Raw genomic sequence first — 23,416 nt, 5'->3', positions numbered from 1 at the left:
AGAGCAGGAGTTTTTAATAGTGGCACCATTGGCATTTTGGGCCAAATGATTCTATGTTGTGGGGAACTATCTTGTATATTGTAGGATGTTTAGCAGCATCCCTAGCCTGTATCCACCAGATGCCAGTAACAACCTCCTCATTTTCTCTTTTCTAGCTATGGTATTTACACAGACACTTTTTTTTCCTTCTTTAGAAGAAGTATTTTATTTTTGCTTTTTCTATTACACAAGATGTACATATCAAGTGTTAAAAAGTCAATACACACAAAATATATTCTACAACTAAGCACCACTGTCTACATGAACATGCAAAGAAGTTATACTAAACAACTGCACGAGGCAGTATTTTGGGGAAATAAAATGACTAAAACAGAATTGAATTAACTAATACTATTAAGTCACATCTAATATTCAATACTATGTAAATCAATGCAGCTAAAAGACAGTTATGAAATATGTGTTAACATCAAAGAATACAACCAAAAATAAGATAGCAAACAAAACCTATGTAACTTTTTTTCAATAGGAAAATACTTTGTTACTGTTCATTGTTTTAAAGAAAATCTATTGTAAGCAAAGTTATCAACAAACCATACAAAGAATTACTAAACATATTCCTAAAACTATAAATATGAACATTTGGAAAATACAGAACTTTAAAAATTTGTAAGCAATAAGTGAACTTTGTATTTTTTAAAATGTGAAAACAAGTCCCATTTTTTAGAACAGTTGTATAAAGAACCATTTTTGGATGTGAGGTTCATAAATTATCCTCCTGTTGGTACCAAACTTTACAAAACACCATGTTTTTCAAATAGTATTACAGAACAAGATATAGCACCCTAACAATGGTATATAAAGGAATACCTTTTTTTTTTTTTTACTTTTTACTTTTATTTTTACTACTCTATCAAAACATGACCCTTAGATATATAGGAATCATTAAAAATATTATTTCCTAGAAGCAATACACAAAAGAGGCATATTTATTTTCAATCAGGCTCCTGGAAGACACTTTCCAAGTTTGACAAGGGTTTTCCCTTCTGTCTGTTTTTGTTTTTAGCATGCGTAAAGATATGAGATTTCAGATTAGTTGACTGAGCAAACTTCTTATTACAACCATCAAAGGGGCACACGTAGGGCCTGTCGCCGGTATGGATTCGCACATGTGTACGCAAATTGAAATCGAGGGAAAAGCGTTTGCCGCAGCCTTCAAATGTGCACTGAAAGGCCTTCTCTCCAGTGTGGACCAGTTGATGTCGTTTTAGTTTTGAGCTCTCAACAAAAGCTTTGCCACATTCTGCACATACGTGGACTCTAGGACCGTGGGTGTGCAGATGTTTGCGCAAAGCAGAGTTATCTCTGAACATCTTCTCACACCCTTTATGAGGGCAACCTATTGTTCTCGGAACATCTTCTTTGGGTTTTTTTGGCTTCGTTTTAGTAAATTCTGCTAGTTGTTTAGGATCTGAGAGATCAACACCAGGTATTCCTCCAGGAGGAAGCTTCTTTCCTGTCATGTACTCTGAATAATCGGGAGCTGGATTCTTAATCTGCCCTGTGTCCTTCTCTCTTTGGTCAGTTGGGGACCACATGGTGACAGAGAACTCACCCTCTAGGGTTTTGATCTGCACCTGCTTCTGCTCCCATTTCTTTCTGCCAATCTCAGAGCTGCTACTTCCTGCGTGGGCCTCGCTGTTGGTGTTATTCTTCTTACCGCTTGACTTCTTGCTTTGGCTGCTGCGCTTCTTGCTGTGGCTGACAGCTGAGGATGACACGGAGGTTGACAAAGAAGCCAGGGTCTGCTGGAAGTTGTCGTCTTGATTGACTGGGATGACCACCTGGTTCTCGGAATTGGTGCTGGCCTGCAGATCGTCTGACTCGTAGTAGCCCACCACTTCCTCCTGTGTCTGCACCATGATTATATCCTGGTGGTGGTCTCCTTGGCTCGAGTTGCTGGTCAAGAATGGCTGTAGCGCGATCATAGGTGTATGGTGGTGGCCTCCATGGACCCAATTGCCGCTGATAATCTCGTACTCTGTGCCGGCTTCCATCGCCATAGTCTCCATAGGTACGGCGTCCACAGGGACGGTGTCCATTTGGATCTGGTGCAGCTCTATGATATCTGAAAGTAAGTCCGGATTTTCTGTGTGGATGTAGAGAGCGTCATCGGAGGCCATGGCTGAGAACTCGTGGTGGTTTTGACTTCAGGACGAGTGGCTGGGCTAATGGAAGCCTCCGAAAAAGGCTGAGACAAAAACGCGAACTCCACAGCTACGTGTAGTCGAGCAGGAAGACACGCGGAGCCGTAGAAGCGGTCACGGACGCTGAGGACGTTGAGGACGTTGAGAACACTGAGAACGCGGAAGACGCGGGGGTTTCTGGGTGCCCCTGGTGCATGCGCTTCCCCGCTCCTCAGCAAGTGCGCGCTCACGTTCACACCCATGTGCTCGTGGACGCTCCAGCCCTTGTGCTTATGTTTGCCCGCTGCAACACAACGCTGTTCTTGTTTGAATAGCAATTCAGTAACCACGTTCTTCCCTGAAGTTTGCTACGTTTCCGTTGATTTTCATGTTTTCTCTCCCTCTCCCCCGCTAAATACATAACAACATCTGAAAAAAAGGCTTAGTTCTTTCTAATATTTTTGTCATTTTCCCCTCTTATTGTACGGACCCACATTTAGAGACCCTTTAATAGTACCAGTGATAAATGATAATGGGATTGCTTGTCTTATCCTTTAATGAGAATGCTTTCAAGTGTTAACCATTAGGAAGTATCCAGCTATTTTTACCTTTACTAAGGATTTTTGCTTTTTAGCCATTAATGGATGCCAAATTTTGTTAAATACTCAGTCCGATAACCTGCTGAGAGGCGGATTTTTTCCCCCTTAATGGTAAATAATGTTTAGCCACGTTCAAATGCATTTATTAATGTTGACTCATCCTTGCATTGTTTAGATACACCATAGGTAGAGTTTCTGGTACTTTATAAGATGATGTATCAGTGTTCTATTAGCTTAAAAAAATTTTTTTTAAGTTTCCTTCTCCATGTGATCTGAAAAGTTTATACTTAATTGTAATTTAAGAAAAAAAAAACAACTTTTCCTTCAAGATTAGAAAGAATTACCCCTATGAAACTTTTGGGGCATTCTCCATCAACTTACTTAATTTCTCCCATTATAATTAGCCATTTAGATTTTTTTCTTTGTTCTCTGGTGGTTATGCCATTTACATTTAATAACTACCCAAGTTTTGGAGAGTTTTTTTGCAGAGATGAACAAAGAACACTTTTTAAAATAGTTTTAGTTTTCTTTATATCAGTTGTCATTCCCCAACCTGACTGTAAATTCTATTAATGCTTTCTCCCGTGTATAATCCTTTTTCCTTTAAAAACCCTTTTATATTTATTTTTACTTTTTAACTTTTTTAACGTTTATGCATTTTTGAGAGACAGAGAAAGAGAGAGCAGGGGAAGGGAAGAGAGAGAGGGAAACACAGAAACCGAAGTAGGCCCGAGGCTCCGAGCTGTCACCACAGAGCCCAACACAGAGCTCAAAACCCATGAACTGTGAGATCACAACCTGAGCAGAAGTCAGATGCTTAACCAATGGAGACATCAGGCACCCCAAACCTCTTATATTTAAACTGTTTTTTTTTTCTTATTCATTATTTTCTACCTACATCTTTACTAATTACATCATTTCTTAACTATTTTATAGTTCTTTTCTCACTTCTTCAGTTGAATATTTAACATTTTCATTTGCTTCATAGTAACTACATAAGGGAGTAACTTTTCCTTTTAGGAAAACTTTACACATTATTTCATAGTCATTTTTAAATATACTACAATTATGTTCTGAATTAAATTGGTCAATTTTTATGTTTCAGGGTCACTTGAAACTCATGGTATAGGGTTTGACATATCTATTGATTTTTACTTTACTAATTAGTTTTGATGATCTGACTTTTCATCTCACCAGCCATGTGCTGAGAGATGAGATTAGCTTCCTATATTAAATTTTTGTTTTAGTCTTGTACTTTTTCCATTGTCGTTTTGATGGTTACTTGATGCAGTAAGATTCACAATGATTACGTTTTCATTGTGGATTACACTCATGATTATCAAGTGACACTCTATGTCTAACTAACTTAATGTAGTCATATTTTCTGTTCACATTTGCATGGTATGTCCTATTAACTTTTTTTCAACCTTTTTAAAATAATTGTTGTTTTTAATGAAGAAACTGGAATGTGTAAATAATTTTGCTTTATTTTTTTCTTTTAATATTTACTTAAGTAATCTCTACAGGCAATATGGGGGTTGAACACATGACCCTGAGCTCAAGAGTCACATGCTCTTCAGACTGAGCCAGCTAAGTTTCCCTTGTTTTATTATTTTTGACTGAGAATCTTATAAACTGAATTTATCAACCAAAGAGTGAGATGTTTTCATTTGTGATGTGAATACATTACATAACAACACACAGATGAATAAAGAAATTTAAGTCTGTTACCTGCACAGAATATCCTTAGCTGTTGGACTGGTGATATAAGTTGCAAATGAGTGGTGAACAGATCAACAAATGCTCCAGGATAAATAACGAAGAGAAAAATCCCAAAGCCATTAAATCGAACTTGTTCCCTAAGAAATCACATGAGAAAAAGGAATTTACTACTAGTATTACATTTTTCCAATTAATAATATATTTAATCTTAAAACTTCCCACTGTAATTTAAATTCTTCCTTGAAAACCAAGTCTCTCTAGACAGCCAAGAAAAAATACCCATATATATGATATATATTTATCTCATAATTTTACAACAGTGTACCAGTTTGGTTATCTGTGAAATTGCATTTTTGTAAAACAACAGTATTCTGAAATAGGCTTAAAATTTCAAAACTTTTAGAGACCAGTATGCTGAACAAATAACTTGAAATTAGTCACATATATGAAGAAATGTTTAATATTTCCATGAGGAACTAAATGAAGAACACTTTAACCGTTTACCCTGAATTATTTTCAGAGAAGAACACAATAGAAAATACAATTGAAGTAAAGTTATCTAAATATATTTATCTTAGCTAATATAAATAAAAGTGGAGGTTTATCTAAGTGTATTCCTATTGCATTAATGTTTAAATAAGTATACCTAAATATCCATAATGTTCAGATTGTCCTTAAGGGAACTATTTTTTATCAATTCATTCTCTAAAAATGGAATTATACTTAATAACCTCATAAGACCAAACAGCTACTCTAAAAAAACCATCCCCTAAATATATTGTGCTGTCATTTAGTACTAAATATATAAGAAGACTAAAATTCACTTTTATTGGGTAGTTGGTTTTTATAGAAGATTATTCACAGTATATCTGTGAAATAATGTGTATTAAACTGCCAGTAACAATGATTTTATATGTAAAACCCTAAAAGCTACAATGCTAAAAACATGGAAGCAAAGGTGACAGATTAAAAAAAAGAAAAAGTAGCTGCCCACCTAAACCACTACATGTAACAGTATATGCTTTGTCAAGATGACGGTTTACTGGCAGTCAACAGAGTCTTGTTCATAAGCAACAGGAAAGTAATAAGAAGTGATTACATCTTTTCCTATAAAACCTTCTATCTGGTCCACATACCCAGAGGATAGAACACATTTCCATCAGTATGTGTGTGCATCATGGCAGTAATTACCAGTGGGAGTGAAGGGGGAATTGTGCTCTCCTATCACAAATTTATAAGTTTAGAAGCCTTTAAAATACTCAGGCATAATTACAATGAATGATACATTAAAGTAGTCAAGACAAGAACAGGGCATAATACTTGGAAGAAAGACCCAGATCTCATTCTCTCTTATCTTCTCTTACTTAGGTTTCTAGATAGGCTATGATATTTGTTAACAAATCTGGAGCTTTCAATGTTCTTGCTCTAACCAGCAGAGGCCATGAGTGGAAGCAGAAATATATTTTGGCCAATAAGTCAAACAAAGTAATAGGAAGGCAGGTCAATGGGCTACAAGTGCAGTGGTTATCATTCTGACCTAATGATGAATAGAAAGATTAGGTTTCAGGGTTTGATTAAAATCTTGAAGCACCATGAAGATATAATCATGCTGGCAAATGATTACAATGTACACATGGTTAAATGACTATTTCATCAATATATTAATCTTTATAAAAGAGTAGGTACCTCAAAATGATGTGGATATGCACTGGGCAACATCCACAGAAAGAAAAATTATCAAGTGAAGCAGATTTGAAATAATAAATGCTACTAAACAACGAAGTAATAAACCCTACTAAAAGCTTTTTTTTGCATTAGTAGAAAGAAAAATATCATTACCTAATAGCTGCTATCCCATGTCCAATTTCATGTACAACACCACTAATGAGAACTGCAGCGAAGAAATAGGTCAGTTGGTTGACAGGTAAATTTATACCAGGAACCTGTTCACAGACACAATGATAAATACACGGTTGGAGACCAAGAAACCGTGATGTTCACTCTGTATTAAAGCTTAAACTTCCAGGCTGAAGGTTCTGTAAACTAAAAGTGATATGAGTATCAATGGTTCACTTCTCTACTTCTATCACAATAAAACTAAAAACATCAGCTTTTTGAACTACACAGTTTTTGAACTAAGCACAAAACTAATATAAAGAGAACAGGAAACAGAAGGTTAAAAATGTTGAAACTGGCTTCCTGGAGTCTTCACTATGGGAAAGAATTAGGGAGCCTGGCAAAGTGCCAGGGAATGCAGAGTGACAGTGACACGGAGGCAGCAACTGTTCTACCCTCAAGGGCTAGAAGCCTAATTTGGAAATTCTTTTATTTTAAATGTTTTACTTAATTTTGAGAGCAAGAGAGACAGAGCACAGGCAGGGAGGGGCAGAGAGAGAGAGAGAGAGAGAGACAGAGAGACAGAGAGACAGAAAGAGAGAGAGACAGAGCACAGAGCCCGATGCTGGTTCAAACTCACAGACCACTGAGATCATGACCTGAGCCAAAGTCGGACACCCAACTGACTGAGCCACCCAGGCGCCCCTGATTTGGAAATTCTTGTTACAATTCTTAATCTTTCCTCTGAATTATTATTGCAAGGTTCCAAATACTTCAGTGAGTAATATAGGATATTCCTGCCCCCCATCAATGAGTTTTCATTTTAGTATTCTCCAGTTACATGAGTGCTGGTAATTAAGGGTACTATAATAAAGTGCCCTATGGGTGTGGAAGAACTGTGCCATCCATTTCTTGGATTCCATCAATTTGTGTAGTAGAGTGGTCAGAAAAAGGGTATCAAAATGATATGTAAGTATTATATTAAAATTGAAATTTAATGCAGAAAGTAAGTTATTTGGGACATATAGACTTAGTAAAGACCTATGAAGCAGCAGAAGTTGTCTTACAATCACATGCTCCTAAGATGATGCATATATAATGTATCACTGCATACACAAGGGAAATTTGCTATTGTAAGGGCTGCATGGTAAAGTTTTTTAAATACTCAAGAATCTTCTCATACGATAAATAATCACTCTTGAGTTATGTCATCTGTTAAGGATTCTATAAATTAGGTTAAGTGGGGCACACCAGGCATCATTTATATTATTTACATACTGAGCATCTATTTCTCCCAGTCTAGGAGTTGGGACCCTAAAAGTATCCTTCTAGAGGAAATTCTTCCTCTTATTACTTTAATTATAAAATGTGCTTAAAGCAGAAAAACTGGAAAACTCAAAAGAAAAACAGAAGACTATATTCCCGTTCCCAAAGTACAAAACCAAAAATAATTCTCAATGTTTTAATGTAGTTCTTCTAGTCTTTTCATATACAATATTTTTAAGAATTATTATACATACAGTTTTGACATCTGCCCCCTCAATAGTATCACAAACATTTTTTCCATGAGTGTTTTCTCATGCAACATGATTTCTTTATTTATTTTTATTTTTTAAAATTTAAATCCCAGTTGGTTATCATACAGTATACGAATGATTTCAGGAATAGAATTTTGTGATTCATCACTTACATGTAGCACTCAGTGCTCATCCCAACAACTGTCCTCCTTAATTCCCCTTGCCCATTTAGCCCATCACCTCACCCAACACTCCTTCAGCAACCCTCAGTTTGTTCTCTGTATTTAAGAGTCTCTTTATGGTTTATCTTCCTCTTTTTTCTTAATTACTTTTGCCTCCCTCCCTTATGTTCATCTGTTTTGTACCTTAAATTCTACGAGTGAAATCATATATTTGTCTTTCTCTGACTTATTTCGCTTAGCATAATACCCTCTAGTTCTATCCATGTTGTTGTAAATGGCAAGATTTCATTCTTTTTGATCACCGAGTAGTATTCCATTGTGTAAATGTATCACATGTTTTATCCATCCACCAGTTGATGGACATTTGGGCTCTTTCCATACTTTGGCTATTGTCGATAGTACTGCTATAAACATTGGGGTACCTGTGCCCCTTTGAATTAATACTCCTATATCCTTTGGATAAATACCTAGTAGTGCCAAGTGCGAAAGGGTTCAACATGATTTCTAAGAGCTGTACTGTGTTCTATAAACTAGACTGTTGGGCATTAATTGTTTTAAAAGTTTCTGCTCTTATAAGTACTGTCATAAACATATTTGACACATATAGCAAAATATTTTGGGGGAATAAATTCTTAAACAAGCATGGTTGGTTCAGGGTCTGGACATAGGCCACTTGGGTTTGACATTTTGGATCCATCACTAACTAGCTAAGTGATCTCAAGGAAATTTAGATTATTCCCTGTTCCAACAGGGCAATTATCTCATTATTAAAATGGAAATAACCACATTTACATAAAAGGGTAATGTTGAGGATTAAATGAGATAATCCTTATTCCACATTTAACATTATGCTTCAGGGATCCTGGGTGGCTCAGTCGGTTGAGCATCTGACTCTTGATTTCAGCTCAGGTCATGGTCTCAGGGTTGTGGGATCGAGCCCTGTTTTGGGCTCAGTGCTGAGGGTGGAGCCTGATTGAGATTCTCTAATTCTCTCTCTCTTCCTCTGGCCCCCAGCCCACTTGCACTCTCTCTTAAAAAAAAAAAAAAAAAAAAAAAAGAACATTATGCTTTATGGAGAGGGTAACAAATGCTATCATTACACAAAATTTAAAGGACTTGGATACTTATCAAACTGTTCTCCAAAAGCAGACCCTTCATAGCCTTGGGCAAGCTTATTTATTCAAATCTGCAATTTGAGGGAAATAAAAAGTATTTCACTTTTTGATTTATATTTCTTTATTATTAAAACTCAGCTTTTCCCCTACTTCTGACCATTGATAAGTCTTTTGTGAGTAGCCTACTCATGATTTATCTATTTTTTTCTCCTAGAGTATTTATGTTTTTCTTATTGCTCTGTAGGATCACTTCAAATATCAATTGACAGTCCTCTGTAATACATATCATAGATGTATTTGCAAGTTCTTTTGCCTTTTTTCTTTTAGATTTTTGATATATAAAATTTTTATGTAGTCAGATTTCCCAATATTCATGGTTTCTGCCATTAGTTTTATGCTTATGTCTTCCTCATTCTGTGTTCATATAAGCAGAAACACATTTTTTTGTCCTTCAAGGTCTTTTATGATTTTGTTTCAATTTTAAGTCAACTGGAATTTATTTTTCTACACAGAGGAATTTTACTTTTAACACTCCTTTAGTAAATGAAGAGGAGATTCAAACCATGTTGCTTGGATCGCTTTCTAAATTCATTAATTCCAAGCAGCTTTTCCCTAGTTATGAAACTAGTTTTCATAACCTTCACTTTTAATGTATACATAATATTTCACTGAATGACAATCCCACAACTTAAGCATTCTTCAATTATATATTGTGGTTATTTCTAATTCTTCATAATAATAAATAATGTAAAGATAATAATGTGATGAATACTATTTTTTTCCATATTCAGAAGTGTTTACCTAAAGCTAGAGTCCTAGAGGGTGGTGTAGTAGAAGTAAATGGTCAAATATATGGACATTTTTACGATGTGCATTATCTGAAGTTCTCTTTACTCAGACTCTACTAAGCAATTTTTTCTAAGAGTATCAGGGTACCTTCTTCTACATACCTGCTCCATTTCCATGTTGTCAGGTGTCTGCCTGTTCAGAACAGTAGCTTCCTTTTTTCTGACCCCTCTCTAAATTTATGTACTTAAGATTAATTCTTAAAATTTTTTAATGTTTATTTTTGAGAGAGACAGAGAGAGAAAGAGAACGAGAGGGAGTGCACACAAGCAGGGGAGGGGCAGAGAGAGAGGGAAACACAGAATCGGAAGCAGGCTCCAGCCTGTGAGCTGTCAGCACAGAGCCTGATGCGGGGCTCGAACTCAGGAACTGCAAGATTATGACCTGAGCCGAAGTTGGATGCTTAACTGACTGAGCAATCCAGAAACCCTAAGATTAATTCTTCTACATTTTTAGACATCACAAAATATCCTGGTTATCTTAACTTTATGTCAAATAACTCAGTAGGATGGATTCCACAGGACATTGGTTCCTTTGCTTTATTATCTTATGGATGTAATAATGAGATTAGGTAAGGATTTGAGTGTGTGACTATACAAACAGATGATAGGTCATATTTATTGGCAACAGTATGTGACTGTCCCTCTGTCTTGGCCATGATCACACAGGATATTAGATGTACCAGAATTCTGATCTCTCAATGACAGAGTGCCAGGTTTTGGGGAATTAATACTGAACAAGGATATAGGTATTACAATGTAAACATGTCAAAGTTGGGAAATAGAACATTGTTTTTTTCTTTTTTTAATGTTTATTTATTTATTAAAAACATTTTTTTTACATTTATTTATATTTGAGACACAGAAAGAGACAGAGTGTGAACGTAGGAGGGCCAGAGAGAGGAGACACAGAATCCGAAGCGAGCTCCAGGCTCTGAGCAAGCTGTCAGCACAGAGCCCGATGTGGGGCTTGAACCCACGAACCACGAGATCATGACCTGAGCCTAAGTTGAATGCTCCACTAACTGAGCCACCCAGGCGTCCCACAATGTTTATTTATTTTTGAGGGAGAGAGAACACAAGTGGGATGCGACAGAGAGAGAGGGAGACATAGAATCTGAAGCAGGCTCCAGGTTCTGAGCTGTCAGTGCAGAGCCTGATGCGGGGTTCAAACCCACAAATTTTCAGATCATGACCTGAGCTGAAGTCAGATGCTTAACCAACTGAGCCACCCATGCACCCCAGGAGACAGAACATTCTTTTTTTTTTTTGAGACAGAACATTCTTTTTTTTTTTTTTCTTTAAAAAAAATTTTTTTTTTAATGTTTTATTTATTTCTAGGAGAGAGAGAGAGACAGCGTGAGCAGGGGAGGGTCAGAGAGAGAGGGAGTCACAGACTGAAACAGGCTCCAGGCTCTGAGCTGGCAGTCAGCACAGGGCCCGACGCGGGGCTCGAACCCACGGACCGCGAGATCATGACCTAAGCGAAAGTCGGACGCTTAACCGACTAAGCCACCCAGGCGCCCCGAGACAGAACATTCTTAAACGCATACATAAATATGCACAGTGGACTAGAGAGGGTAGCTGACTTCATGATTCCAAAGCAGGAGTCTCCTAACAGAGTAAAAATTTTTGTGAGCTCTATGAACAAAATGAGAAGCAGAAAGAAGAAATAATTTCTTCTCTGAGCAACACTTTGCCATTCAAATCCTAGTAGGCAGACAGGTGAATGATCCCATTTCTTGCCAACCTCCTCCTTTCTCTATTATCCTCTTCTTTGGCAAACAATAACCAATCGTGTAGCCTGAGACTTATGCTTAACTCTTCCCTCTTATTCCAGTCTCACAATCACTTAAACACCAACGTCTGAGGGGCGCCTGGGTGGCTTAGTCGGTTAAGCGTCCGACTTTAGCTTAGGTCATGATCTCGCGGTTCGTGGGTTCGAGCCCCGCGTCGGGCTCTGTGCTGACTGCCAGCTCAGAGCCTGGAGCCTGTTTCAGTCTGTGACTCCCTCTCTCTCTGACCCTCCCCTGCTCACGCTGTCTCTCTCTGTCTCCTAGAAATAAATTAAACATTTAAAAAAAAAAAAAAAAAAAACACCAACGTCTGAGAACTCCACTCTAAAGGACCCTTTAAATATTCCTCCTTCATTCTTCTCACCACCAATTTAGTTTAGATCAGTATCACTTTTACAGTGAATTATTCCAAAGTGCCCTCTAATATGGTCTTCTCATCTTCAGTGTAACCCAACTTTGGTCCATTTTATACAGACCTGTTATCTATAAGTAAAAATCAAAACTACTTCGTAATCTCAACACCCACCGTTGGGCTTGAACTCACAACCCAAGAGCAAGAGTCACATGCTCTACCAACTAAGCCACACAGACACCCCAAATAATCAAAACTTCTTAGGATGGTCCTTCATAACCCAGGCACTAACTGTATTTCTTATTTTATCTCCTGCATCATATACCATATAACTAGACACAGGTCAAAGTTAGTTTATAGTTCCTTAAGAATTAGTGGTCATTCTCAAGGGAGTAGAGCACAATGGCTCTGAGGTCAGTGGTGGGTGAGTGATGGACCCACTATTTATGAGCTATGCCTGCAGGCAAATGACTTAACATCTCTCTGCCTTGGTTTACTCATTTGTGATGAGATACTTACCCCTAGATTGTTACAAGAATAAAATAAAATGGGCACAAAAACCTCACAAAGAAAGCACATATATTACCTAGGTTTTATTATTATTCTATTATTCTCCCCTACCCCCCCAACCTCTCTAAATTACATGGTTCCCTCTGTTACTGGGATGCTCAATTACCATCTTTCCTTAGAGGCTATGAGGACTCTCCTTACCCTTCCCTTAAAGCCCTCCTCTCCTCTCTTCCCAGTGCCAGGCACATCTCAGTATGCCTTTTCTCTGTTCCCATAGCACCTTGTACTCTGTCCAATTTCAGCACAATCACAGCAGCCGTCCCTTTAGACTAAAACCTCCATGAGTGCTAGGATTGGATTTTGTTCCCCATATAAGCAGGACTCAGCATATGGCCAGTAAGCAGAATACACTTAGTAAATGTTGAGGAAATAAATAATCTCTTCTAAGGCCTTACCTGGAAAATCCTTTTAACCTCTAAAAAAGAGCTATTACCATAAGAGAGATTCATTATCATTCTCTACAAATGGCTTCTAAATATCCCCATAGTGACCCAACCTAGTAGAAACCACAAAAATATGAGTTAAAAAGTATGTAATTAGGTCTTAAGTAGTCTATTCCATTAATAAGAGCATGATTAAGAACATAACATCCACAACTCATTGAAATAAAAACTATACATGTGAGAAATCTGAAAGAAAAGTTAGTCAATGGTAAAGCACCCTTCTAAACTCTGAAGACATGGATCAATAAGGTATAGGCTTATTCATGTGCTTTGAAATGAGAATTATTATAAATGGCTTACAGTCTAAGGAGTAAAACTCAGCACATTATTCTTCACATCAGGAAATCACAGTGACCATTCAAGGTCTTATCTTTTAATTAAAAGGATATTATTGGTTAGTCTGAAAGACATGAAGAGGAAAGGGGAACACTTTGCATAGGGTTAAAATGCAATTTATTTATACATTATAGAGATCTTAAATCAGCATGCTTATTCCTTGATAGAAACAATCATTTAACACCTCAAGAAGATACCATGAATTAGATCAAATATCTGTGTAATTGTAGACAGTTTTGATGGTGGTCTATTTGTTCTATCACTAATACTGCTATACTCCTCCTCCTCCTCTACTACCATCACTAATACATATTCGAACAAATCTTTGCTACATTCCTATTAATACTTTTGCTTAAGCAGGTAGTTTGAGAAATCATGAGACTTTTTGTCTGTTTCCATATTTATAATATGGATAGGAGTTACGCTAGCCAGAAGAAATATCTTATATTCATGTTGAAATAAACTTAAAGCAAAAAGAAGGTACTTACCACAACTTGTAGCACTTGTTCACTGTGAAGTGAGGAGGAGGAAGAAGAGGAGGAAGAGGAAGACGATGAAGAGGAAGAGGAGGAAGAGGAGGAAGAGGAAGAAGAGGAAGAGGAGGAAGAGGAAGAAGAATAAGAAGAGGGTGAGTCAGCCATCATTTGTGCCAAAGTCTGCATCAGCGTTTTCCCCAGGAGAAAAAAAGAGCTGAACATAGCAATTACGCCAAACACCATTCCAAAATTGAACCTGTCGGGAGGAAGTAAAATCACGTAAACATACACTTCCTCACAATTCATGGGTTAGCAAATTTAACGACCAGCCACATTTCATAGCTTCAAAATAATGGCTAAAAATTTCAATAACTCTGCCTCATTTTCCTACCTGAACTTGAGATATGTGAGTGAATGAACCACAGGCAGTTTTAAGTCTCTTGTAAGCAGTTGTAATAATTTACAATTCTCACTAACTGAAGAGGCTGACTATTGTTCCCAGTAAAAAGTTTCTTTCCTCTAATGTCTTTTGCTCATTTACATACAATTGTTATGATCTTGTTCTCATTTAATTATGACAATTCTTTTGACATTATAGACATCCATTTCTTTTTTATCTCCAGTTCTTTTGTTTGCATTTTATTTCAGCTATTATTTTGTGATGAGCTTAAATATTAAAATGGTAAAATTTAACAACAGTTTCCTTCTTCTACTGTTTTAATAATTACAAATTACCCTTCTATTGTTGGGAATCTATTGCATTTCCTCACTTTTTGGTAAATTGTGTTTTTCAACAAGTTTGTCCATTTCATCTACATTGTCAAATTTATAGGCATGGAGGTGTTCACAATTATTTCATTTTAAAAAAATGTTGATGGAATCTGCAGTAATATTCCCTTTTCTCAATTCTGATTTTTTAAAAATTGAAGTACAATTAACATACACTGTTGTATTACTTCCAGGTGTACAACATATTGATTCTATACATTATTCAAGACTCACCATGATAAGTGTAGTCAACGTATAATATTATTATAATTTTATTGACTATATTCCCTATGCTGTACTTTTTCATCTCTGTGACTTATTTTGTAACTGGGAGTTGTACCTCTTAATCCCCTTTATTTATTTCACCCATACCCCTTCCTACCTCCCTTCTGGTAACTACCAGTTTGTTTTCTGAATTTAGGACTCTGCTTATTTTTTGTTTGGCTGTTCTTTACATTCCATATGTAAGTGGAATCATATGGTATTTGTCTTTCTCTAACTTAGTTCACTTAGAGTAATACCTTCTAGGTCCATCCATGTTGTTGCAAATGGCAAGATCTCATTCTTTTTTATGGCTGAGTAATATTCCATTATGTATATATACCACATCCTCTTTATCCATTCATCTATTGATGGACACTCAGGTTGCTTCCATATCACGGCTATTGTAAATAATGCTGCAATAACATAGGGGTGCATATATCTTTTTGAATTAGTGCTTTTGTTTTCTTTGGGTAAATATCCATTAGTGGAATTACTAGATCATATGGTATTTCCTTTTTTTTAATTGAAGTATAGTTGACACACAATGTTACAGTAGTTTCAGTGTACAACAAAGTGATTCAACAAGTTTACACATTAGGCTATGCTCACCACAAGTGTAGCTACCATCTGGTGGTATTTCAGTTGTTAATATTTTTGAGGAACCTCCATATTATTTCCCACAGTGGTTTCACCAATTTATATTACCATCAATAGTGCATGAGGTTTCCCTTTTCTCAGCATCCTCATTAATGCTTGTTACTTATCTTTTTGATAGTAACCATTCAATTGTAATTTTTGTTACTTGTGTTTTCTTCTTCAGAATTATGGAAGGGGTTTATCAGTTTTATTACTCTTTTCAAAGAACCAACATTTGGCTTTGCTGATTTTTACTGTACAGTTTTTATTTCTCTGATTTCTGCTCTTTATTATTTCCTTCTTTCTATTCTGCTTGCTTTGATTTTCTGTTGCATTCTCTGCTTTTTAATGATCTGTTTACATTTAGCTCTATGCCACGTGGAGCTAAATTTTTAGCAAAAAGGAATTTAGACAAAGGCCCCCTACACCCATACTAGAAATTCTGTCAACTACAAAATGTGTTGGTCTCTAGGGTGGCCCAGAGATCATTATAAACCTCCTAACAATCAACAATATGCTCTTTGATTTAAAAAAAACTTTTTTTAAACTTAAAGGGGTATGCCTGGCATGGCCAAGGGACTCCAGAACCCTGCTGCTACAATCTGGCTGGCCATTTTCCCTAATGGCTTACGCATATGCTTTACTGGTTGTGAAATATTTTAAATATCATTCCCCTGGAGGGCTATCAGAAAAGAAGTATAGGGGAAAGCCTGCAGACTTTTTGGTATCCTATGACCCCCAGGACCCATGTTTCTATGTGTTATGATAGGGGATAATTAGAAACTAATTAGAATTAGTTTCGGGATGGAAAATGCTCCAATTGTTTTGTATTTCTATTAGTGAATAACTTACACAGTGAAGTGCACAAGTGTCAAATGTACAGCTCACTGAACTGTTTTGCATGTGCACCCATGTATCTACTAACCAGATAAGGTACGGAACCTTGATTTTTGATGTATGTAAAAGCACAATGAGGTAATCCCATTTAAATTTATATAAAACCAGAAAAGCTTTATACTGTTAATATTTTCAAACTCAGTAGATTAAAAATGATGGACACAGTTCACTTAACAAGCATTTCTCATGATCATAATGATTAATTTAAGCCAAAAAGAAAAAAAATGAAGAATACCACTGGTAAAGCATCCTCGCTTTCCGCCGTCCCCAACTGTAAAAGGCACGATTGAAAACAGCAGTTTGCCACCTTATGTGAAAAGGAGAGACGCTCAATCCATTGTTTTCCAGCCAGTCTTCATAGGAATGCTTAAAATACACAGATGACTAGGAGAGAAAAAGTTCCACATCAGTCAGTTGTGAAGAACATGATGTTTAGGAAAATCAGAAAGAAGTCTTTTCTATAGGAAAGGAAGATACTGACTGCCCAAATACTTATAAAGATTTATGTTTATCCTTCAAGATATTAAAGTAAAGATCTCAGACTAGCTGGTCTGTTGAGGTTAGGGTCTGGCAAACTATAGCCTGTGGGTCAAATGTGGGCTGTAGCCTTTTTTTTTTTTTAAAGTAATTTAAACGCCCAATGTGGGGCTCAAATTCACAACCCCTGAAATCAAGAGTTGCATGTTCTATCAACTGAGCCAACCAAGTGTTCCATACAGCCTGTTTTTGTACAGTCTATGACCTAAGGATGGTTTTTACATTTTTAAGGGATTATAAAAAAAGACAACAAAAAATCAAGACTATGTGTCAGAGACCCTATGTGGCTCACAAAACCTAAACTACTTATCTTCTGGCCCTTTACAGAAGTTTGTCAAGGTTAGAACAGCGCTGTCCAACAGACATATGTGAACCACAAATGTAATTTTAAATTTTCTAGTAGCTGAGTTTTAAAAAGTAAACAGAAGCAGATTAATTTAAACATAATTTTTAACTAAAAATATCCAAGATATTATCATTTCAGTATGTAATCCATATAAAAAACCCATTTAAATACTTTACATTTCATTTACTTATTTGTACATCAGTCTTTGAATCCAGTGTCAGTGTTATAGCACATTTCAAATGCTCCATGACCACATGTAGTTAGTGGCTCCCACATTGGACAGCAGAGATCTAGAAGCCTGTTACCACAGAAAGAGGTCTTGTGTTATAATTTAAAAAGACCTCCAACCAATCCAACAGAGGACAGGTTAGTTGGAATCGGTGCTGTGTATCCTCTTATGAGGAACAACCCTAAGACTAAGCTGCCTTTGATCATGTAGAAGTACAAAACTTTGATAAAACCAAACTGGTCTTAGTAACTTACATTTTTCAGTGTTGATGGGATAGCTGCTTATACACAGCCTAACAAGTTTTATCTTTAGGGAAGTTTGAAGTCCTTGAGTAATATAGGATTTTGGATGATATAAAGTTGTTTTTTATACCCTGACAATGACCCCTTTTACCCTTCAGTTACAGTAAATAGTTAGGTATTTTGTCATATTGATGCAATCCATTTGAGAAATTTGTCGCTAGGATATTTCAGCCCTATCACAGTCATAAAAAAATGACCTGACTGAATACCAGCATCGGTTTGTCTTTGCACCTGTAATGTTCTCTGTTCTCAGTCTCAGTGAAGTTTTTTAAGCCTGCTTGTTTTCTAAGACTTAGAAAAGTAGAGCAACACACCCCTTCAGTAGATGTCTACTGAGGAAATCCTAGAAGAACCAAAGGTGGAAGAGGAGACCAAGTTAGAAGCAGAGAAGCTGAAGGTACAGACTCCTAAAACTTGAGGTCTCTCCACTCCCCAGGCAGTTACTCTGAGTGAGCATTAGGTCTTTTGCTCAAGGAATAGTACTCTGTTGGGGAACTAGGGGCTGTTACTGAAATTAAAGTAACCTGATAACCTCACACACTTGACCAGAGACTGTAGAGGTTTGAAAAATTCTTTTTATTTGGGATTAAAAAAAATATTTTAAGTTTTATTTAGTTTGAGAGAGAGAGAGACAGACAGACAGAGAGCGCAAAGGAGGGGCACAGAGAGAGGGAGAGAGAGAATCCCAAGTAGGTTCTGCGCTGTCAGCACAGAGCCTGATGCAGGGCTAGAACTCACAAACTGTGAGATCATGACCTGAGCTGAAACTAAGAGTCAGATGCTTAACTGATTGAGCCACCCAGGCGACCTTTATTTTGGAATTTTGTTACGTATGCAACATGAAGAAGTCATGTGGTTTTTGTTTTTTCTAGACAATAAAATTACTGTTTAAAGAAGCAGTGGCCTGTACTGCTTATGATATGCTAAACACTATGTCAGGTACCTGCAGAGGAAGCACCAAAGGATCTTGTAAAGATTCAGATTCTGATTCTGTAGGTTAGGGAGAAGGCCTAAGATTGTACATTTCTGACAAGCCCCCAGATGATGCAAGAGCTGCTGCTCCTTGAATTTCAGGTGGAGTAGCAAAGCTTTACATGTATGAACTAACGAAATCCTCTCTACAATCTTAGAAGTTCCTTACTTTTTGAAGATGAAGAAACCCAGGCACAGAGAGTAATTTGGCCAAGGTCACAAAGGCTGGGAAGTGGCTGAACTCAACCGTGTTCTAAGGACTCTATAATCTCCTCACTTTGCAAGTTTAAATGCAACAAAGAAGCACAAGTATCATTTCATTTTACTGTTACACCTAAAGCACACAATACTAAACTATAATCTTCTATTTTAAGTGGTATTCATAACATGAAGGTTTTATTAAATATTTGAGAACTGTATTGTGAAATAAAATCTGTATAATGACTTTATCTCCCCCCGCCCCAGTTCAATTCCAAAGGTTGCTAGAAGCATGTGGTCAGACAATTGTGCATAATTTTTGCTATCCTTCCCAAATAACTGAAGAGTGCACCGTACACCAAGGGTGTATGTGTGGGGTGGGCGAAGAGGTTTAGTGTGAAAAAGTGAGTGCAGGCTGCAAACTAGAAGTGGAGTAGTCAGAAACTAGTTACCTAAGTCCTTGTTACCTGATGATGCTACTCTGAAGTATGGTCCGTAAACTAACAGCATTGGTAGCACATAGGAGCTGGCTACAAATGCAGAATCATAGGCCCCGCCCCAAACCTGCCGAATCAGAATTCGAATTTAAACAGGAACCCATGATGACTGCATGCACCTTAAAGTTTGTGACTACAGGTTTAAATCATAACTCGATTTAGATTCATTCCAATACGAGAGACTTTGGAGGGTCGTGGCCTTAAAGACAATGGGGAGAAACAATGCCTTTCCTAAGCGACTTTTAATTTTCCTCCCAGGTGCAATGCAGCGGGGTGTGGTATCACCCCGGCCCTCCCAAGCCCACTACTGGCGTCTCCCGGGCAGGACCCGAAAGCGGCGGGGCCTGCACTGACCCGCAATGCCACTGCGGCAGCAGCGCAGACCGCCACACCCCTGCCGGGGCCCCGTGGTGTTTTATTTACTCCACGAGGCCAGGGCGACACGCGGAAAGGCGCACGTGGGTATCGGCCGCGCGGCTTCCAGCCCGGAAGGCGCGAGGGATGGGAAAAGGCCTGGGGCCTTGCGCCTCGGCCCTGGACACCGCGGGCTTCGGCTTTAGACCCGAGGCCCTCACCTTCAGCACCAAGTCGGTCAGGTAGACGGCAGTCCAGCCGCCTACCACCACTACCACCAGCGACACCGGAATCATGGCAGTGGCGGAGGCAGCGTAGGGAAGGCGAGGCCCGGCGTCTTCCTCCCTGGGAGCTGCAACCAGCTGAAAGCGCGGCGCCTACAGCCCCAGCATCCGCGCAGGAACTAAGCTGCCACCGGTTCCTTTCTCGCGGTGGCGTCGTTTCCCTTCGGACGCTTCCGGATGGCACACACAGACAGACTTGGGCACACCGGAAAAGAGCGCGGAGGTTTCTTTTCATGGGACACTCGGGCGCTGAGGTCTGGGTGTTTGCTGCGCTCTTGCTGCCAGCCCTCTAGCGATTTCTTAGGCTTTGGCCCTCCCTGCTGTTGGTTCTCTATACTCTCCGGTTCTGGCCTTGGGTTTGCCATTCCATTTAAGCTAGTGAGAGTTTGGGGTCATCTGAAGTAATAATCATCTCCGCCTCTTAAACCCGGTTTTAGGTATCCAGATTTAAGTAATTATGTTTCTTCTATTTTTTTAAAATTGAAGTGTAATTTACATATAGCAAAATTATGATGAAGGTCTCAACTGTCCATTTCTGTTAGTTTTGATAACTATATATATCTTTGTATCCTAAACAACATAGAGAACGTTCCCATCTCAGAAATTTCCTTCGTGTGCCTTCCCAATCCGAACTCGCCTCCATGCCCCCGTTCTAATTTATTTAAACTTTATGTAACTAGAGACATACGATAGGTATACCCTTTTGTGTTTGGCTTATTTCGCTCATCGTAGTCTTTTTGAGATTCATCCCTGTTGATTCATTTAGCAACTCCTTCCATAATAAAAATTGAGATTGGGGCTATGTTTTAAAAGTTGGAGTTCTGAATATCCGCACATATTGTTATGCTGACCTATACCTGATTATATCTTGACCTGGAGTAGTGGCGCTCAGCCTTCACTGTATAATAGGATCATTGCAGGGCTTTTAAAATTTCGGTTGCCCATTTTGCAGCCTAGACTAATTGAATCAGAATCTCAGCGTGGGACCCAAGGGTCAGTATTTTTTTAAGTTACTTAGGTCATTCCACTGTTGAGGCAAGATTGAGAAACACTGAAATAGATGACCTCTAATGGGAAGGAAAACTCATATTTACAGAGTGTTTTTCTGCATTCTCTTAATGTTCATGTCTTTGTAAGTTAGCTTTTCTGAAAAAGCATCATTAGCAATAATAATATCAGTACTAATATTGAGAACATAATACTATTTAATAACAAGTATCCCAAATAAAAATGGACTCTCAACAGCCTCCAACGAAAAAAAAATGATAGTATAATACTAGAAAGCTGTATTCCAGACATTGCTACTGATTTGTCTCATTTCCCCATCCTTTTCCTAGAGTTTTAATGATTTAGCACTATGTTCTTCTAGCTTCAAGAGACCTTATGACTCAGTTTTACATTTCCTTGCATATATGCATGTGTATGTGTTGTTATAAAATATTTCAACTTATTTTGTACATAACTAGATGTGAATTATAAAAGTTTCTATTCAAGCACTCTGTGACCACACAGTTTTCCATGTACAGGTGCCCCAACAGTCTAGTGCAGTTTTAGGTTTTGATAATTTCAGAAGGATAATTGCTGCAAACTTGTAAAAACCATCACTTGAAAATTTATTTAAATTTATTTTACATTTATTTCATTTTGTGAATTTTGAATAACTTTAAATGTCAAGTTCTTCAGTCTATCAACTGAAGATAATAAACATTGAAACAAAAAGTTGAAATACATTTACTCTTCAAAAATTCCCAAGACTAAAGCATGAAAGAAATTTAGGTATTTCTACTTTCAAATAATGTTTTAAGTTTGTAGAATTTGTACTTCTGAAGTTATTAATGCTTAAAACTACACTAAGACTATTGGTAGGCTGTTGTGTTTGAACTGACCTTTGTACACTCTTACATAATGACTGTAGTTTTTAACACTGTTCTTCCCTTGGAATAGACTATTAACTTAAGATCTTTGTCTGTTAGGCTGAAGCCTTGTCTGGGCCCTTTTCTGGGACAAGTGTCAGCTACTGTGTGGCTATCTGATTACCCAAAATATGTAGGAAATGAGTTGATTGTGTTTTTCTGTCCCCACTCTAAAAATTTACTTATTCAGCTGACTTGGTGTTCTCGACAGGGACCCAGCAGTCAAAACAAAACACTGAAGTGAATCCTGCTAGTTTCTGGAACTTACCAGTAGTGGAAGCCAGCTGGTGGCAATGGAAGAGAGGATGCAAGATGGCAGCCAAAAACTTCCTGAATTCCACAAGATCAAGGTATTTTTCCTTCAAATAAATTTGTGACCTAATTTACAGATCATTTCAGGTTTCTGTCAGGTATGTATGTATGTATGTACGTATTTAAGGAAGCTCTACACCTAACTTGGTGTTTGGGCTCATGACTCCAATATCGAGTCACATGCTCTAGTAACTATTTTAAATAAAGGACACAGAGCCAAACTTTTATTCATACAATTTTAATTTATTATGTTATTTTTAGAGGGGGCACTAGATTTTTATTTTGGCTGAATGCAAAATAGCCTCATATTAAAAATCAGTATTTGGCTAAAGCCAAATATGTCATCATATAATGAACTTCTGCGATACCAGAATCATCATGAAATATAACATTAGATATTAATTTAAAAATATTATTACAAATTCATTATTAAAAACATTAGTATTTGGATTTTTAAAGTTTGATGTTTTATGCTGGAAGTAAAAAAATTTTTAATGCTTATTTCATTTATTGTTTAAAAAATTTAAAAATGTTTTTTATTTATTTTTGAGAGTCAGAGACAGACAGCACAAGCAGGGGAGGGTCAGAGAGAGAGAGAGAGACAGAGACAGAGACAGAGACAGAGACAGAGATACAGAATCTGAAACAGGCTCCAGGCTCTGAGCTTGCTGTCAGCACAGAGCCTGACGTGGGGCTCGAACCCACAAACTGTGAGATCATGACCTGAGCCGAAGTCGGATGCTCAACCAGCTGAGCCACCCAAGCGCCCCTAATGCTTATTTATTTTTGAGAGGGAGACACAGAGCATGAGCAGGGGAGGGGCAGAGTGAGGGAGATACAGAATCCGAAGCAGCTCCAAGCTCTGAGCTGCCAGCACAGAGCCCGACACAGGGCTGGAACCCATGGACCATGAGATCATGACCTGAGCCGAAGTC

At 37.7% G+C, this 23,416-nt stretch overlaps 2 protein-coding genes across 4 annotated transcripts in view; both read right to left on the bottom strand.

Moving 5' to 3' along the window:
* Nucleotides 1–20,374, bottom strand: part of MBTPS2 (membrane bound transcription factor peptidase, site 2) — a 39,573-nt gene extending 19,199 nt beyond the window's left edge. For all 3 annotated transcript variants that reach the window (XM_039222557.1, XM_039222558.1, XM_039222559.1), the window contains exons 1-5: nucleotides 20,194–20,374; nucleotides 16,773–16,921; nucleotides 13,985–14,228; nucleotides 6,344–6,447; nucleotides 4,514–4,641 (exon numbers count right to left, since the gene is read on the bottom strand). In XM_039222557.1, the coding sequence (XP_039078488.1) occupies nucleotides 4,514–4,641; nucleotides 6,344–6,447; nucleotides 13,985–14,228; nucleotides 16,773–16,921; nucleotides 20,194–20,268 (700 nt within the window). In that variant the 5' untranslated portion in view covers nucleotides 20,269–20,374. The remainder of the gene's footprint in view (nucleotides 1–4,513; nucleotides 4,642–6,343; nucleotides 6,448–13,984; nucleotides 14,229–16,772; nucleotides 16,922–20,193) is intronic.
* On the bottom strand, nucleotides 227–2,263 carry YY2 (YY2 transcription factor). Its single transcript, XM_039222560.1, has one exon. The coding sequence runs from the start codon at nucleotides 2,178–2,180 to the stop codon at nucleotides 993–995; it is 1,188 nt and encodes a 395-aa protein (XP_039078491.1). The 5' UTR covers nucleotides 2,181–2,263; the 3' UTR covers nucleotides 227–992.
* Nucleotides 20,375–23,416: the final 3,042 nt, after the last annotated feature.

Source organism: Hyaena hyaena, unplaced genomic scaffold, assembly GCF_003009895.1.
Source record: "Hyaena hyaena isolate Hyena2069 unplaced genomic scaffold, ASM300989v1 scaffold_1158, whole genome shotgun sequence".
Classification (NCBI taxonomy): domain Eukaryota; kingdom Metazoa; phylum Chordata; class Mammalia; order Carnivora; family Hyaenidae; genus Hyaena; species Hyaena hyaena.
This window is presented reverse-complemented; position numbering and strand designations above follow the sequence as displayed.